Source organism: Cnephaeus nilssonii, assembly GCF_951640355.1.
Source record: "Cnephaeus nilssonii genome assembly, chromosome: 5".
In the NCBI taxonomy this organism is placed as follows: Eukaryota; Metazoa; Chordata; class Mammalia; order Chiroptera; family Vespertilionidae; genus Cnephaeus; species Cnephaeus nilssonii.
In genome coordinates, this window is record NC_137076.1 from 56,516,466 (window position 1) to 56,536,676 (window position 20,211).

The 20,211-nt window shown below is 38.1% G+C and overlaps 1 protein-coding gene across 1 annotated transcript in view; it reads left to right on the top strand.

Moving 5' to 3' along the window:
• The window catches only part of SLC10A7 (solute carrier family 10 member 7), a gene marked incomplete at its 3' end in the record, with an annotated part of 198,290 nt that overhangs the window by 56,390 nt on the left and 121,689 nt on the right, over positions 1 to 20,211 (top strand). The window contains exon 5 of the mRNA XM_079771181.1: positions 14,033 to 14,071. Coding sequence (XP_079627307.1) covers positions 14,033 to 14,071 — 39 coding nt within the window. The remainder of the gene's footprint in view (positions 1 to 14,032; positions 14,072 to 20,211) is intronic.

Below are 20,211 nucleotides of genomic sequence, written 5' to 3' on the forward strand. Positions count from 1 at the left end.
TTGAAAACTTGGCATTTCAAGTAGTATATAATATTTTAAGTAGGTTTCATTCAGCTACATCATAGATATTTAAGTGTTTAATATGCTATAAATAAATAGTATGTATTTTAAATTTAATAATTGATATTCTGAGTTACATCCATACCCACAGTTTGTTCCTCTGAGTATTCAGTGTTAATATAACAAAGAAAGACTGTTTAGGTGGATTCTTTTTGGCATTATCCTCAAATTCACTCAATTTTTAGTCAGACGGATTGAGCACCTAATATGTGCACCGCATTGTTCAAGGTTTCCATAAAGATTAAAGAGAGAACCTTTAAAATGTTAGGTGTACTTAACATAAAGCATTTATTGTATGCTTTTTTTTTTTTTTTACTAATAAACACATAATCGGTACAAAACCTTGAAAATAAGGAAAAAGCACATAGGAAAAAATATCCATAATCTCATTACCCCAACATAATCACAGTTAGTGTTTTGGTATATGCCATTTTTGTATTATATATCTACAAATATCTGTTAAAAATAAGATGTAAAATAGGCAATGTGGGTATAATAGAGAGGGTGTAGGGTGATGAGTTCTTTCTAGCTTTGCCACTAGCCAATATGACCTTGGGAAAAATCCTTCATCTCCATGGAGTTCTGTTTCTTCATGTATAATGGGCTTGTCATAGTATCTAAGGGCCCTTCCCACTTGAAAATTCTGATTTCATTGAAATTGAATACCTTTGAAGACTGAGATTTCACAGTAATGAAATTGAAAGTGTGTAAGTCTATATTCATCTCAATTATGAGGGGGATTTAAAAATACTACTATAAGTATTTTCTGCTAATAGGTTTTCTTATTATGAACCAGTTATATTTAACGTAACAGAGTTCTCCTGGAACAAGAGCCTCAATCTGAATTCACGAAGTTATTTGAGTTGATAAATACATTTTTTTTTTTTAGGAAAGTGTGAAAATAATTCTGGTAAGCCTTCAAGTATGCTACCAGAATAAGAAATATAGGATCACCGCTATTTTAAGTACATGGGATTTTATAAAAAATAAAATAAAATAAAAAAAACACACCATGGAGAAAAATCAAAACTGCTGTGTTACTTGATTCTTTTTGCACCTCAAGAAAATTGATTTTGGCTTCCCTCCGCTGCTCCATGCATATTGTGAGCATGTAGATTGGTATGCAAGAAGCATTGTGCATTATGCACCAAAGCTTTAAAAAGTGTTAAAAGGTATCTGGTTTGTCTTAGAAGGGTCAGTTTTCACATTAAACAATCTTTGTTGAACAGTTAAGATGTCCTATTACTTTTACTGTTTCATAGTAGGTTTTTTTGTATGCATTTTAACAGTTATTTAAGAGTCCCCATGTGCTTAGAAAGGAATCTGAATATATGTGCCTTTTTAAAAAAAGCCTCAGCACAATATAGGTTATTCCATCAATACCATCAAATGACTGGGAGCTGTAGTTGGAACAATATGTAAAAATACAGCTTGTGAAAGATTTCCTTTATTAACTGTCATCATCCGCAGAATATATGTTCAAATAAACGTTGTGTAATAACTAAATTTGAGATTAATAGGCCCCTTAAGAAACAGCGAAGTCATTCAGAATAGTCAGTGAAAAATAGGCTGTAAGACTGTTACATGCACATATTGTCCTGCTTACATGCTCTCTCTGGTGTCATTCCCATTTATCACTGTCGGCAGGCTCTGTTCTCATTAAAACACTCTTGCACAAAAGCAACTTAATTTTCTTAAGAGGAGAAGACACCTGATTCAATTTAGTGCCCAGAAACAGTAACTTGAATATATTTTTTTCCTTGCCTGAATTTAGATGAATAGTTATAAATAAGAATAGCCACCCCCAGTGCACTTCAAGATTAAGGATATTAAATAATTTTTTTCATTGGTATCAAGAAATGGACCTTTAGAAATAGGGAAGAAATGTAGCTAACTCTCAGAAAAGCAGTTGGATGTCATTTACTCTTAACTTGCATATATATGAACAGGGAGTTAAAGTGATCATTAAAATGGTGACTTTTAATGGTACATGTTCTAAACTTAATCTTTCTTTAAATTGGTGAATGCCTTGTAGCAGTATTATAGCCCTCGTTTAGATTTATTTGTTGAGGAGAAATATTCAACACTGATTTCAGAACAATATTTTACTTTGTAGCCATTGCTGCTTTAAAAATTCGGTAAACAAAATACTAGAATCAAATGAAGAGTGCTCCTTTAATGTTGAGCATGGTATATAAACTTGCATTTTAATTGATGTCCTATATATTTACTTCTGTATTATGGTTCAGTGGAACTTAAGTGTAATAGAGAAATGTATAACTCAAATTTTACTTGTCATGAGATTTATACAGTAAAAATAGTGGTAATTAAATAGTGAATATTAAAATGTCCTAGCAACTAAGATGCTTATCAGAAATCCATTATAATTGTCTTTTAAAGCAAACAGAATAAACTTGTTCCTAATTCTTTAAAAATATTTTGCTTTTCTATAACACTTTGAAAAATGCCTGACAAGTAAAAAGACAATATTATGTTTCCATATTTAATGGAAACCCAAGGATTAGAATTCAATCTTTGATATCTTTATAGTCTTTTCTTTTTTGAACTGAACTTATGCTTAGAAAGGAAATAAATATTAAGGTCAGTTCTTGTGAATCAGAGGCTGAAGTGATATAAATTCACATAGTTGAGGACCTTTTCTGGGGTAAGACCAGTGATGGGCAACCTTTTGAGCTTGGTGTGTCAAACTTCGCCAAAAAACTGAGCATAACTCAGGTAGTGTGTCACTTTGAGGAAAAAACATTATTTCGCGATATTTATAGTTCAGTGATGGGCAACCTTTTGAGCTTGGTGTGTCAAACTTCGCCAAAAAACTGAGCATAACTCGGGTAGTGTGTCACTTTGAGAAAAAAACATTATTTCGCAATATTTATAGTTTAAATAACATAAATGTATAATTGTTATATATAATTGTATTTAATAAACCAAAAACTAAATATTTAACTTACCTGCTTAGTGACTTCTTTGTTCATCCGTCAGTCGGTTTCTTTTGTTGGTCTTGATATTATTTAGCTTGTGTGGGGTGCCGTGAACTAAGATAAGTGAGGGGGAGGGGGAATTCTTTAACTAACCTGCCTATTAGTGACTTTTTTATTGCTGAATTTCATTGGCTAAATCTTCAATTGAAGGTTGGTATTTTGTACACTTCAGGCCCAAGCAAGCGCTACTAACTTCATCTGTCAATCTGTTTCTTTTGTTGGTTTTGATATTATTTAACGCTGAGAATAAGGCCTCACAAAAGTATGTAGAGGGAAAAATTGTGAGAAAAGCCATTGCTATATTTTTCAGGGTGCTAAAAGTGTCTGGTAGTCGGTTCCAGGCACTCCAAATTTCCTGTTCATAGTGGCACTCCTCTTGATTCTCCAAGCGGCACCTTTCCAGATTCTCAAGCTTTGACCTCAAGTCGACAAACACCTGAGCCCAGATACTGTCTTGAAATTCTGCAAGTTGCATCTCCAAATCGTCAATTTGCATCCATTGGAAACCATTTAATTCCAAACTACTGTAGACTACTACATCAGGATACTTAATTATTTTCATGGTCTGTTCTAGACTTCTAAATTGACTAAATCTATCACTAAACTGGTCAAGTAACGAGTCTAAAACATGCTGGTACTTCATATGCAAGAGTTCCACTTCATTTTGTACAGCTGCATTGGCCTTCTCAAAATACTTTGTTACTCGAGGAAAATACTTGTAAGTTTTAGTTTCTACATCTCACTTGAAAATTTTAACTTTACTTTCAAAAGCTTTTATGTATCCAAACATAACGTCAATACTTTTGCCAAAACCTTGTAACTTTAAGTTCAGTTCATTAATATGAACAGAGAGATCTGTAAAAAACATCAGGGTGTTGACCCACTTATCATCATTAAGCTGAGGAAAGTTTCCCAGATCCTTATCATCAAGAAATACCTTAATTTCTTCAAAGCACTCCACAGTGCTCAAGAACTTTGCCTCGGCTCAGCCATCTTACATTATTGTACATCAGCAGTCCACTGTAGGTGGAATCAACCTCCAGTAAAAGTGCCGAAAATTCTCGCTTGTGAAGGGGGTGAGCAGCTATTAAATTAACTATTTTTGTAACAACTGACATTAAGTTTTTTAAGTCGGTGAATCCTGCCTTGGCACATAAAGCCTCCTGATGGATAATACAATGAAAAGGCACAATCGGATGTCCAGTAGCTTCTGTAAACAATTTGACAAATCCTACTTTTTCCCCCACCATATTTGGTGCCCCATCTGTCGTTACTGACACAACTTTAGAGATATCAATGCTTAGGTCATGAAATGTTTGTATAACAACCTTACATATTTCGCTTCCTGATTTACTTGTTGACACTGATACTACCTTTATCAACTCTTCTCTCATTGTGAGACCATCAGAATATCGACCAATAATGGCCAACTGAGCATGTGATGTGACATCAGTAGTTTCATCAAGAGAGATCAAAAAATATTTACACTTCCTTATGTCTCTCTTTAATTGATGTTGTACGTTTGTGTTCAGTCTCATTCTTCGGTCTTTTATGATATTTCTACTGAGTGGTAATTCAGATATTCTCTTAATAATTGCATCTTTATTCTGCATATCATGAAATAGAACTGGTGCACATCTTAGGAGAGTTTCTTTAATAAATTCTCCCTCACTGAGTGCTTTTCCATGCTGAGCTATAGAATGAGTAATGCTCAAACTTGCAGATGTTAAATTTGTAGAGCCTTTCATAAATTTAAGGATGGAATTAGATTGGCTCTTATAAAGGTGTAGTTGCCTGGAAATGTATTCCTTCCTTTCATCCTCACTTTTTTCCAAGAGCTGAGAATGATTAGTTTCAAAATGTCTATTTATATTCCACGTTCTGCTTACTACCGTTTCAGTACATAGAACGCAAAATGATCTGCCATTTTTTTCTATAAAGCCATACATCTCGGTCCATGTCTCTTGAAAGGGTCGGCCACTGCTACTACCACTTCCTTTACTTAACCTTAGTTTTTTATTTTTTGGGTTCTCCATCAGGGGAGCAGTGACAGAAGATAGAATTATAGATAGCTTGTTAGGCCTGCAGGCAATTAGGGGTTAACTAGCCTAACTAACCACAAAATGGTGCATATAACTGTCTTTTAGGAAAAGGCAGGGTTAATAAGCAGAAATAGGGGTTAATAAGGATGCACCACAGTAATAGTGGTGAAATGGAGTCTGCACTATGGAACAAGATGGTGTTCCTTGTATAAGTTAAAATGGCTGCCGCTATTTCTAATGGCGGGAAACAGCACCCATAGCACGCCACAAACCCTTGCCTCTCCCAGCCTCCCCCTCACTTATCTCAGTAATGATGGATTAGAAATCCATGACACCCCAGAACAGTAGATAATGGTTGCTGTGGTTAACTGTTATTTGGTTACTGGTAATGGCAGAGCTCCCAGAGATGCGTCCCCCGCTGTGTTCCGCTGCTCCCTGCTCTGCCGGCGGAAGTGAGGGCAAAGATCCTGGCTTAACTGGAAGTCCCAGAACTAGACGCTCTGTGCCGGACTTCTGTTGTTTTGGCCTACAGACCTCCGGCACAGAGTGTCTAATAGGGGAGGATGAAACATTTGCGAGTTAGAACTCCAAGACTCTAGTCGTAAATGTTTCATCCTCAGGAGCAGCAAATGTTTCATCCTCAGCATGCGGCCGCCTCAGCGGCCGCGTGTCATCAGAAATGGCTACGCGTGTCAGTGCTGACACGCGTGTCATAGGTTCGCCATCACTGGGTAAGACAATGCAGCTTTGATCTCCCAACAGTTATCACCAACAGTCAGTTTTCTTTTCCTTATCTTTTGTGTTATGCCATTGGCAATGGGAACAAGAGATAGGGCCTGATTGGTCCTTTATTATTTTCTCCCTTGTTTAGGAACAAGATTGAATCAGTTAGGCCTCAAAGAATAGAAAATGAGACTGAAAGCAGCTTCAACAAGCAGGGACTCATTTACCAAGATGGCTGTGGGTAGGGGTGGCTGGCATTTGTTCTGAGGCTCCATGATGTTAGAGAGGCTGTCTCTCCATTTCTTTTGGTCTTCCTCTTCTGATGCAAGATGGCTTTCATGGCTCTAGGGAGGAAGAAGGGAAGAAAAGCAGGGCCGGATACCAACCTCCCTACCCCATTGCAGCCTCATGCCTGTCAAGTCTATATCAATCCTAATATATAAAAAGCCAGGGGCCATCACGACCTAAATGACCAGACGGACAACTGAACAGCAGGCTGCGTGGGGCGACCAGGCCAGCATGGAGGGTAGTTGGGGACGGCCAGGTTGGTGGGGGGGGGAGGCAATTGGGGGCGACCAGGCTGGCAGGGTGGGCCAGTAAGGGGCAACCAGGCTGGCGAGGGGGGGCAGTTGGGGACTACCAGGCCAGCAAGGGGGGGGGGGAACAGTAAGGGGCAACCAGGCTGGCGGGTGGGGGGGGGCAGTTAGGGGCAACCAGGCCAGCAGAGGGGGGCAGTTGGGGACAACTAGGCTGGCAGGGGGGGCAGTAAGGGGTGACCAGGCTGGTGGGGGGGGAAGTTAGGGGCGACAAGGCTGGTGCGGGGGCAGTTGGGGGTGACCAGGCCAGCAGGGAAGCAGTTAGGGACAATCAGGCCGGCAGGCAGAGGCAGTTAGGGGTGATCAGGCCAGCGGGGGGCGGGGGGCGGGGGGCGGGCGCAGTTAGGTGTGATCAGGCAGGCAGGCAGGTGAGCAGTTAGGAGCCAGTGGTCCTGGATTGTGAGAGGGATGTCCTACTGCAGTTGGACATCCCCTGAGGGGTCCTGGATTGGAGAGGGTGCAGGCTGGGCTGAAGAGACCCCCCACCCCCTTCATGCACCAGGTCTCTAGTTTATATATATATCTCACTGGCCAGAACTTTGTTGCATGGCAATCCTAGCTTTTCCTTTCTCATGTGAATTTTTTGTGTCTTACTTTTAAAAAAATGTTTCTTTTTTCGAAGGCATAAAGATCTTTTCTCATAATTTCTTCTTAAAGTTTTGCCTTTCAAATCTAGGTCTTTATTTTATCTAGTATTTTCTTATTTAGTATATTGTGGAAACTCAGTTTCTCCTCCTTTCCTAACTGCTTTAGAGTGCTGCTGTTGTCCTAGACAGCTTTCTAATATTGTTTGTGATTTTGATTGTAAACTCCTGCAGTGGGGCCTATTTTATCTGGGAATCCACTTTGGTCTGGATTATGGAAGTGACCTCAGAGACGGTTTGCATTTGCTTCTTTCCTGGCCTTAGGAGTTCCACTGGTCTTCGATCCGTTTTGTCTTCCCTGTTCTTTGAATTAATCATGAGTTTGGGGTTCTTGAATCACTTGGGTAGTATGACTTAAGCCCATGCTCACTCTTGATGCACGCCTGTGTTCCTTTCTTGACTTTGTAAGTAGAGTCCCTAGTTGTTCTTCCTGAGTGGAATGCCCTTTCTGTTCTGCTCCGCCTGCTGCAGGTCTCATTTCTCCGTCTCACCCTTTGGAGGATGAACCTGTGCTTATTGCACCGTGGGCATGATCAGCATTCCCAGGAGAGGGCAGCAGCCACTCACCTGCTTTCCCTCTCTGGTTTTGACTAACTTCTCTATATCTAGTACCTTCCTCTGGTTCACTTACACATCCTTCTCCTCCAACTCCCCCCCCCTCCCCCCAATCCTAGGGAACACAGCATGATGCTCCCAGAACTCTCAGAGGGCGCTCTCCTCCTGTGGTAGCCTAGCCAGTACTTTTTTCCCTCAGTAAACACCCAGCACTGGACAGCAATGCTATTCTTGCTTTCCGGCACTGTTTCCTGTCCCCACTGTTGGCAATTTTGAATATATTTTCCCCATCCCCAGCTTGGGAGGTGTGGTGGGCAGGTTGGCTTTCTCCCCTCGAGGAGGAAGAAAAAGTCAAAAGACCCTCTAGTCCTAGAAATATCCTTTTATTACTCTTCCTCTAGAATTTCTAGGTTGTTACCATATAGCCTGCATGTGAAATGGTCCCTGGCCTAGTTTTCATGTCTTTTTATAAGTATTACACGGATATGTATACCTTACTTTAGAGTAGATACTTACCACACATTCTCAGCTTGGAGCATTATTAGAAATTCTGAAAGAACCATAAATGTCCCCTTTTAACATTTTGGTAAATATTATACATTGATTGGGGAAGCAGAGTATGCAACAGTGAACACTGGACGTTTCATACATTAACTTGCAGTAGGTTATTCATGTGCACTATAAACAATAGATTTCATGTTTGTTTTTTATTTAGTGCACTGATGAGAGAAGGATAAAGAGGGGTGTTGGATCAGCATTATGAGTTTACAATGTTATAAGAGAAGACTGAGAAGACGTGGCTAGGGCCCAGCGGTGTTCATATATTTAAAGTGCAGTCATGGGGGGAGGTGGGTGTGGGGTACAGGGGGTTAATGGGGAGAAAAGGAGGGACATCTATAATACTTTAAACAATAAAGATAAATTTAAAAACATAAAAAAATGAAAAGGGGATTAGATATTTACAGAACTGTGGAGCATGGCACATAGTCAGTGCATGGTAGTAAGGAAGGGGATGGTTGGGGCTTACTGTAAGGTAGAACTTCACAACATTTAAAAGCATCCAGCAATGGGAAAGCTTGCTTTTATGAGCCAGAGGACTCTCTGTCGCCATTGTTTTTGGGTTTTTTTTTTTAAATTTACCCTTTTATTTTAAATAATTCCAAGTAGGTTATGAAGAAATGAATTCATTATTGAACTTGCTCAATTTTCCAAAATAATTTAATAAAGAGAAGCTGTACAATATATAATGAAACATTAGTAAAATACCATATATTGGGTAAAATTGGGCTGATACGGAAAGCAATATGTTATCTAAACATGTGTAATATAAAGGAAGCCAATCTACATAGTATTAAAAAATCACCTCAATATGAACTCTCCCCCCCCCCCCCCCCCCCCCCGGTTAGCATTGATCTAATTACCTATCAGATGTGATTACACCAAGGTTTACACTTTGTGGGTAGGTTTCATGAGTTCATTAATGAAAACATTACTGAGCAGGGCATTCAGTTAGCACAAGAAGTGCTCATTCATACACTCACTCAATCTTTCATTCAGTAATGTGTATTGAGGGTCTTCTATGAGCCAGCTACTCTTCTAGGCACTGAGGATACAATCTTGTACAAATTAGACAAAATTTTTGCTGTAATGGAACATTCTTGTAGATGGAGCATTCTACTTGGGGAATGGGTAATTAAATTGTTTCTAGCTAAAGAGATCAATGAAATGCTACATTTAAAAATCAGTGAGCTGTCTGAGGTGTGGCTTTTAGTAGGCAGAGGAGAGGAAACTCATATCCTAAGAGAGTCTGCTCATATAACTTGAAGAGTTCTACCTTCAGATCGAATTGTCTTTGGTGGCTTATGTTCCATCTCAGTTCATAGGTTTGTATTCTCTATAGCCTTGTTTGTTATAATGCAGAAATAATAGTGGATTTTTGGTTTATTTTCAAAAGCAAATATTCACACACTAGAGACACTCCTGGAAGCAGCCCTCGGCTCCTCCTGTGGCCTCTCATCCCCAGGGCAGCGAGGTGCAGGGGGTGGGCAACCCCAGCTTGTTAGGCAGCCATTAGGAGATACCTCTAATGTACAAAGTAGGGATTGCAATCTTAATTTCATTTTAACATGAAATATTTATTACATTTTAATACAAAGGAATTCAAAATGCAAACAATGAATGGCTGAACATCTCCCTGGCCAGATAACCCTTGTGACATATAGAAAAATAACATGTTAGAAACAAAAGCCAAACAGGACAGAAAACAAAATGAACAAAATGAAAAATAAAAAGGACCTTTGATCAATCCCGTTCAACAAATTTAACCATAGTTAGTATTTTTTTTATCCCTTTTAGAAAAAATAGTGTTTTCTTACACATACCTGTATATGTATGTGTGTGTGTGAATGTTTACACAATAGGAATGTGATGTGATTTATAATAAGAAATACATATTTGGTCTTCATCCCAGTTCCTGGCACAGAGATCCTAAAACCCTTGGAATTTCCTAAGGGAAGAGAGCAGGCAATGGTGTTTATTGTTGTTAATTAGGTGATTTTTGGGAAGCCCCTAGCTAACCTAAGGATAGGACTGTTTGCAAGGGGAACTAACCTGTGTTAGAGGTTTGGAACTTCTCCTTTGACTCCCAGACCTGTGGGGAGTAGAGAAGGGCTGGAGATTGGGTTCAGTCACCAATGGCCAATGATTTCATCAGCCAAGTCTATGTAATGAAACCCCAGAGGGAAGGGTTCCAAGAGCTTCCAGGTTGGCAAACACTTGCAGGTGCTGAGTGTGGTGCACTCAGAGAGGGCATGAGAGCTCTGTGCACTGCCCCATGCCTTGCCCTGTGCCTCTCTCCCATCTGGCTGCTTGTGCGTTACATCCCTTTATAGTAAAGCAGTAATCTAGTGAGGAAGCTGGTTTCCTGAGTTCTATGAGCTGCTCTGGCAAATTAATCAAACTCAAGGAGGGGGTTGTGGGAACCTTCGATTTATAGCCAGTTGGCCAGAAGCACAGGTGACAACTTAGACTTGTGATTGACATCCAAAATGGGAGCACTCTTCTGGGACTGAGCCCTTAACCTGTGGGAGCTGACACTAGTTTCAGGTAGATAGTGGCAAATTGCATTGACTTGTAGCACACCTAGCTGGTGTCTGAGAATTGCTTTGTGGTGTGGACAAAACCATATTGAAGAAATTATACACACTGTTTTGAAACTTGCTTTTTCACTTTAAATATCAGTGTGCTTTCATATCAGTATAGGCAAGTCAACCACTTAGCTGCCGAGTATTCCCTGGTAACTGTAGATTTTTAACTAACTCTATTGCTTTATAACAGTGGTAGATTTTAAAACATTATTTATGTTTCGCATATTTATGTAACTCTATCATAACAGGAAGGTAACAGGAAGCAAAATAGGATGTCAAAGAGATGCTTACGTTGGGTGGGAGACTGAAGTCTGTCATTGCTGTTGCTTGGTTGTGGCCTGGTCAGATTCAGTCTTGTGTCTTCCAGTCCTTGGATTCGGCCAGACCCATGGAGTAACTTGGTACAGGAGGTAGACTTGGAATGTTTTTGGGAATTCTACTTATTTCAGCAATTCGTAGCAAACATGTAGGAGCTTAGCATGAGCTTTAGCAGATTTCTTCCTTAGAAGACTTCAGACTGGAGTGGGGCAGGAAGGCAGGCAGGTAGGTCATTTCATTGTGTGGCCGGTGCCATGACAGAGGTATGCTCAGGATGTTGTGGCAGCAGGCATGGGACATTGTGTGTGGAGGAGATGATTGTAATCTTCTTGGAAGGACAATGGCCAAGCTGAGTTGCTAAGATCAGTAGTAGAGGAAAGAGAAAGACACTCCAGGCCAGGGAAGAAAGAGGTAAGAAGATGCATGATGAGTTCGGGGAATCACAAGTAGTTTAGTGTTGTAAGGATATAAAATTTGAGGCAGGAAATGACATCTCTCTCCAGATGGAAACCTTATATATGATACTAAACAACTGGGTATTCCTCACTAAGTCAAAAGATACACATGTCCCTTATACATCAATTAAATACTCTGAATATTTATCATCACTCTTCAGAACCCAGGGCACTGTTATGAATCATTCCTTTATATGCTACAAATGCAAGATTGAGCCAACTATTAGCTTAATTATCCATTAATATTGAGCCCTACATTCTTGGGTTAGTGTCTGATCTTACATGATTCTTCAGAGTACCCAAAGCTTTTCACCAGGGACTGCTTGAGCTCACTGCCTGGGAGGACCAGGTGATGGTGTAGGTGAGTGAGTTCAAATACATTACCTCTGTCAGAAAAGCAACTAGGAATAAGTGAGCCTGCAGCATCTTGGAGTACCTAAGATATCTCGTCATTGTCATCACCGTCATTTTATAAAATGCAGGAAGACAGCCAATCATGTGACATATATTTCTTGTGTTTGGGTTTAAAAAGAGAACTGGATGGAGTGTGAGTATGGCGATTTGAATAATAATTGACATTTATTTTACTTGACTTCCGAGCCTTGGTACTTCTAACCATCCATGTTTTGTTTTGTTTTTATTTATTTATTTATTTATTTTTTTAAATATATTTTTAATTGATTTTTAACAGAGAGGAAGGGAGAAGGATAGAGAGTTAGAAACATTGATGAGAGAGAAACACCAATCAGCTGCCTCCTGCACACCTCCCACTGGGGATGTGCCCGAAACCAAGGTACATGCCCTTGGCAGGAATCGAACCCAGGACTTTTCAGTCCGCAGGCCGACGCTCTATCCACTGAGCCAAACCAGTTAGGGCTCTTTTTGTTTTTAATGCTAGGCAACACCATCAGTTAGCTAGTTAAGGTTGGGGAAAGGCACTGGAAAGGAGCAAGTTTGGAAGAGAGGAGCTCAAAGGGGAAGGCCTCATTCTTTACTAAAAATAGAGATCAACCCATTTTAAGCCGAACGTCATACCAGGAAATAAACATTGTTTGTGGGGGAGTGCATTTTTGTAGAAAGGAAGGCAGTGTTCCTTGTTGATCTCACCACAGCTCATTTCTTTCTACCGTTTTACTTCTTTTCCTCCCCACATCAAACTTTTTTCCTGAATCATCCATAACAGAACTCCAGGAAGATACGTGTATGTTGCTCTAGTTTGCCATTGCCCCTGCCCTGTTTTATTTAGCCGAATCTTTGTTTCTTCCACTGCTCCCTGCGCAACATGGAACACCATATGCGGTTGTCCCTGTCATGAAGCAGAGGGTTCCCTGGTCTGTGCCTATACCTATGTTTATGCCACAGAGGAGGTGTGGTTCAGTGCCATCTTTTATTGATGGGGCCAGCAAAGGAGAAATCTAATGAAATTATCAAAGCTTTGAATTAATTATGAACTTGAACAGGAGCGCTAAGCTCTCCGGAGCCAAGGATCTCATTACCCATGCACTCTCATCGCCTCCTCCTCTGGAGCAGAAGGCATGTCGGCTGCAGCTCCTAGCTCCTGGCTCTGGACTTTGTTCAAACTTGCTAGACTGGCATCATCTTCATACTACGAAGTGGCTGCAAATGTCCATGATGATTAATTAATTCTGCTGTGGATCTTCAGGAAGTGTCAATAGGTTTCTCTACCCCTCCTTTTGCCTTTTATTATTTTTTTCTTTCTTTCTCCTTCCTTTCATCAAATTGGATGTTATACAAGTTCCTGTCCTTTTTGAGTAATAGGAGAAGCTTTTAGGATTCAGGTGTAGCTTCAAGGAATACAGTGATTGATTTAAAGTTAAGAGCTGTGTTACATCTTCTGTGTATTCCCTGGATATTTAGGTAAGCAAAGTCAAATATTTCTTCTTTAAATTTTGAACTCCCAATAGAAGTTTTTCTTGCTTATTTCTACCTTAGAATTAATGGAATCACAATAACTTCCATGGTCTTAAAACACTGTTCATAATTTTAATGTGTATTGTGTGGAGGCCACAGATCTCACTCTGCTGGGTGTATCTCCGAGGACTTCGGCTCCCTGATAGAGAGCAGTTAATGTTTTCTTAATATAATTCTGGTTTTTCACTTCCCAGTAATATGAAATTTTTTATGAATAAATCACCCTCTGATTGTTTTAACTTTAGTAGCAAAATCAATAACAACAAGGTTTCAATTTACTACTGGTGACAATTCTTTGGTACTGTCATATAGGTTCAGAGCATCTCATGCACGCCTTTTCTGCTTGCTTTTCGGACCCATTATTTATGAATTCCTAACCTGCAGCTCATCTATCTTAGTAAATTATAGGCTACTGGCAATTTTTGTAAGCAGTGATTAACTTTGCTTTATAGGGTCAATGTTTTAGGATTTTGAATGGTGGGGGATGGGACAATGAAAACCTTTGCTTTTGCTTTTCCTATTCACCTTCAGCAAGTTTTTCCCCCATTTATTTTCTCTATAGGCAGCAGCAATATTTAATTCAGCCTTTGGAAGTTTTCTGGTAAGTAAACATGGTTTAACTTGTCTATTATAACTTTTGTTGTAGTATTATCTGTATGAAAGATTTAGTGAAATTGGACTTCTTTTACTGTTTAGTTAAATATAAAAATGTTTTAATTTTTTTATGCTCCATTATTTGTAATTGGGAGAAAATTAATTAATAAATAAGGAAAAATTTATCTTACAATATAATTGGGGACTTGGGTTTAATATTCCATGTAATGGATTCATGGAATCAATTAAAACACTATGTGTCTCCTTATAGAGGTTATGTCAATATATTGATCATTTAATGAGGTCTTTTAGATTATTATTATTTTGTATCATGGGACTGAGGATTTTGAAAAGGAAACCGACCCAGCTGGTCAGAAAGGGAATGCTAATTTACTTGTTGACATGTCATTTATTTTGTACATTTCATTGTCAAAGAAGCTACTATCTTGGTTTCTTCTGAGAAATCTATGTGAAAAAAAAGTTGAAATGAGGAAATTAATGAGTAATTTGCAAGAAAATGCAATATTTTTTGACAGGCAAACTACAAATTCTATGTAAAAATAGTCCAACTTTCATAAGTAGAACCAATATAATGATAAGGACAATACTATTTTATCATTTTTAATCATTATTTTTTAAATAGATGATGTAACAAAGACTTGTTATGAAAGAATGAGAAAGAAGCTGAATTTTCTGTTAATTGAATATTTTTATACCCTCCCTAAAACTATGCTGAATTCATGGAAATAAATTAGAAACTTTCTTTTTAGGTACATAACTTATTAGCAGATATGTAGTACAAATAATTGAGACTAGAATCAGTGGGGTGTAAACTGGTTCATGGGTCTAGGCAAAATATCAATTGCTTCTGTATAAAATATTCTTGACTTATTGTATGTATTTAAATGGAGTGAAAGCTTTTAAACATGTGATATGTTTAAATGTGTTAATTCTATATACTTCTATACAGATCTTAATGTTTCAGTGTTACAGAGCTTTTACTTATGTAGCTTCTGCAAAATATGTTTAAAATACATCTTATTTTTAAAGAAGTAGTCATGTTATTCCCGAAGCAGTATTATTATTGGGTTTTAGAAGAGAGATAACAGTGTCTACTTAATGAAAACGATATCATGAACTACTTATTTTAGACGCAATAATATTTTATGTCATTATTGCATGTGTGGCGGTATTATTTTCTATATGTTTTCACATTGACAGAATAACTTGTTAAAGATGATCTTGCTAGAAGCCAATTTTCATTATATGTTTGGAATCATATACATTCACTATGGAAACATGGTTCCCTAAGCTGGGTCTCTTACTCTGTCTGATGTCTAAGGTAATTAAGAAAGTGAGGTTGAGGCAACTGTCTGAGTAACTGAAGCAAAGTACGCTGTCCCTTTTTTGGAAAACCAGCTCAGTCGGTATAGGTTAAGCTTTGCACTGGCGTGTGCACAGCAAACAGTCATGGTATTTGTTCTACAGGCGCAATTCTTTGGTAAGGTCCAGTGAAGTCAAACTTGGCCTGGGGAATCTTCAGCGTTTTTCGTTATGCTTTCTTCTAAGAGTTTGTACATTCTCATTCCTTAGTCTTCTGCTCTTTTTTCTCTCTTCATCTTCTATCTCACCTTAACGTAACTAATCAATCAAAAGTGCTCATTGATGTCCTGCCACAGAGAGGTAGTTTTCTGGAAGCTCTAGGGGGTGCAAAGAAACATGACCCAGGTCCCTTTTGTTTGACTTCTGAAGATGACACATAGACAAAGAAATACAGTGTAAAAGTTTAAGAAGTCAAACAAAAGATGTTAATGTATGATATATGGCTGTCAGATGGCAGAGGGAGTATGCACTCTGAATTCAAAGGTCAGATGGAAAGTTTCACTGAGCTGGGCCTCAAAGAATGGAAGGACCTAGCTGTGGAGAAGAGAGGAGAGGACGCACAGAGCAATGGCAGAGAGGCAGAGTGTGTTTATTCCATTTTTCTTCCCGCTTCATTTCCCTTCTTTTCCTTTCCCAAAGTTGGAAAGTACCAAAAGGGATTTGAGAATGAAAATTATGGTTTGGAGATGTGTTTGCTCAAATATTATAAAAGAAATAATTTATTTTTTCACCTTTTCCATCATAGTTACAGTAAACCTTGGATTATAAAATATGTATGAGTCTGAACTAAATCAATTCGAGTTGGGTTCAGCTTATTTAACAACAACAAAAAATAATAGCAGCTTATACAAGATAGAGGCTATTTCTCTATTAGGTAACATCTGGAGGGAGGCTGTCCAAGTATGACAAACAGGCTGCATGGTCTCCTTGTGGACCCAGACGCCCATTTTCCTCCTCCACCCTCCACAGCATGCAGCTCCCTTCCTCAAGGCTGCCTCAGGATCCAAGATCCTGCTGGAGCTCCAGCCAAAACGATACCTGGGTAGCCAGGCAAAGAGCACCCCTAGAAGCTATGTCTGCTTTTTAAAAATAGCGTTCCTAGAATTTCAGCACCATACTTGCAGTAATAGTTTATTGTAGAACTTAGTCATGTGATTCTACCTAGCCACTGGAGGGGTTGGGATATGTGGCAATCTGCTGAGAGCTAACATTTGAATTTCTTTTACTAAGGAAGAAGAGAGTGGGTCTTAAGAGGCAGCCAACACTTTGAACACTACACAGTAGTTGTCAGGAGTTTGAAGAAAGAGATTAGTCTCAGTTGAATGAGATGAGAAGTCTTCGGGGAGAATTTGATGCTTTTATGGGGCTTAGAAAAGGACTTATTTGAACTCCAAATTATAACCTCCATGTTTTGTTATTCTTAAAAGGGTGGTACATGTTAGAATTTGGGGGGAGTTTTCTTTATAAATAGAACATATCTACCTATTCTAAAAATTTAGTATAATGGATGGTAGTATGGTTTCTGAGTCAGACTTGTCTGAATACTTGATTGAATACCAGCCTAACCATATAACCTTCCCTCTCTGTAAAATGGGATAATGATAGTACCTAAACTGTGCAGTTGTGGTGAGGATTAAATGGGGTAAGATGCTTGTGTGATGTGGTAGAAATAACTGACCTAGGTTTTGTCCAAGCTCTGCCATGATTTTGGGTGTGTGTGGCCATGGACATTCATATAATGAAGAAATTGGTTATCTCTGACTTCACTCCTGTGAGTGCTAAAATACACAGATCCAATTATTACTGTCTGGTTATGAGTGACCATTTCTTTTGTATTTACATAATGGAATCTGAAAAGAGTATTTATTTCAGATTACATTAAAACTTTGAATGAAAGGCTTTTATTAGAAGAATTTTTGAAGAAAAACTCTGAGGGCATTCTTGTTGATTTTCAGACATCTGGGTATACCAAATAAAATATTGTACATATTTATAGCTAGTTTAATAATGTCCCAGGTCTAATTAAAACACAGTGTTTTAAAGAACTAATTGTTACAGAAAACCATCTTTTTAAAAAATGTAGCTAGGCTGGTAATAACCAATGGTAGATGAATTTAATTTACATAAATTTCAGACCAAGAGAATATTTTAAAATCATGCCACAGAGGATTGCTTTAAGTTAAAAAGTTAATGTCATTATCTCCTCCTCTTATTTAAATTGTTTGGCTTACAATAATTGTGGAACATAATAAGTGTTTTGAGATTTCTCTTCATGGGATTTTAATAGAATTTGATAGTCAACCACCCTGAATAACTATAATGTTAACAAAATTATATACATATTTTCTATGTAAAACTATCTACTTTAAGTTTAAAAACTTGTGTTTCTTCCTCATCAAAAGGAGGATTAAAAAAAAAGGTATTAGCTACTTTTTGAAAAATTCCAGCTAAAAAATCCTTTCTTTATTTTAAAAAGATTCAACTATGTTGAAAAAAACTTTGGTCATATGATTTGTTAGACTTTTAGCATTTTGTCTGGAGGCTGAATTTGGTGTTTCCGTGTCTTCAAGAATTATACCTTAAAATTTAAAAGGAAAAGGCAGAACTACTTCTTTTTAGACTCCTCAGCCTAGTTTATTTTTCTTGGTGACTCCTGACCTTAGAGGAAAACCCTAGCAATTCATGGCAACAGAAATATAAGGATTTCGGAAACAGCTGCAGTTATAGACAAAGTCATCTTAGTGAATGCGATAACACCTAGCATAAAAGATCTTCGAGTCACTGTTTGCTTTCTAAAACTCTTAATTTAAAGTATTAAGAAATAATTTTCTTTTTGTCTTTTTTTTTTAACATAAATCTTCTCTTAAAATAGGCATTGCTGCAACCAGAAGAAGCTATTCTAAGATGACTAGTTTTGTTTCTTTTCATGTGAGATCAAGTGTGAAAGGGACTCCTTGCATTGAGCTGAAGAACTAGCCAGCACATATTTTCATTCCCTTACCTAGTTCTTCTGTCTTTCCTCTTTGCTATGGCTGGGCTGCCATTATCACCCAGCTTTTTAGAAAGATTTGAATAGTTAACTTAGGCTATTTTAGTTGCTGAGAGAAAGAAATCCCAAATACAAATGGCATGTTTTAAGAACTTGGGATGTATGTTTAGTAACTTCTTTTATTCTTCCTTTCTTGGACAAAAATATACTCAGCCACCCTTAGCACAGCTAGAGAAGAAGCACATAAGCTTTGGTACTCGTTGATGGCTGGGCAGCACTGCTTTTAAAAAACCAGAGCAAGATCTCAAGTATTAACATAGAGGGTTAGGGATGCTCCCAGAGAGGATTCGATGGTTAATTTGATTTTCCTGTAACCTAAATCTAGGATGTCAATTTTTAATTTAATTTATGTTTATAGAATACCCATTTTGTGCAATACTGAATACTATGCTGATATTTTCCCTTAATTTGCTTAAAATCTTAACCAACCCAAGTTATTAGGTTGAGATCTTGGTTTTCCCCAAAAAGTTCATGACTTGTTTATAAAACAGGCTTTTATTTTCATTGCCAGAACAAACAACTGAATTATTCAGCGGTGTTCACCACCACCTAATAGGATGTTATCTTAAGTTCATCCTTTTTACTGTTAAGGACTTGATAAAACCAGGATTTAAAATAACCTATCTTAGCTTTACCATATCTTACCCTAAGTTCAAACGACGGGGAGCTGGTTACCACCTTATGAAATGGAACCCCTCGTCAGGCCATGCATTTCACTTCCTCACCTCTTGGAACAAATGAACATCATAAAAGCTAGATTGCTGAGAAAGACTACTTTCTCTTTAAAAATACCATTGGCTCAGTTAGCACTGTGGCACAAAATAGGAAAGTAGGGTATAAAATTAACATACAAGTACTGAGTCTGTTCGAATCAAGGCACTTTTCTAAATACTGAAGCCAATACGCAAAGCATAAATACATGAAACAATAAATAACAATCAAAGATTTAAGAAAGAGGGAAGACAGGAACTGCCTTTAATGCAGTGTTTTCCAAATTTCAGGCACCTTTATGAGTTTTACCCTGTCGACATATTATTTGTATTATTAGGTTAAATAAAATTCACTTTTAAAATTTAAATTGATTTTTAAGCAAAACTTTACATCAACACTGTAAATAAAAAAATATTGTCATGAATAGAAGATAACTGAAATTAAATCAAGTGGGAAAAAACTAGTGTTAATTGGTAGCTAACCTCTGCTGCATATGTAAGGCTCTGAGTCCGATGCCTGTCCTCCTTTTGATAAAACAGTGAAGTTAGAACAAGTACCAAACCAAGAACTGTTCCTTCCTGAAGTCTAGATTTCTTTGAAAGGAGGTAAGTTTAATCACTTATTCTTTGTCTATGGGTCCTTTAAGTCGTCTTGCTCTGACTCCCTCTTGGGACAGCACTGTTCTTAGACTTTGGGAAGCCTTGTTTTTGTAACATTCTCATTCACTTCATCCTCGGGGAGAATTAACACCATTTGGGGAGGTCAAATGAGGAAACCTCTAGAATCAGAAACTGTTTCTTTCCTTAGAGTGTTTTCTATATAACACTTGTCTAGAAAGGCAGTATGCATGGTTGCCCAACATGTTCGTAGAGTTAAAAATATGCTGCTATAATGCTTGTGTAAGAAAAACCCTATGATAGCTACATTTGGATGTGTTTCTAAAGCAAACTCTTATGCAAAGTACAGACATTGTAAATAAAAAATGGCCTTTGTTACTTAATAAA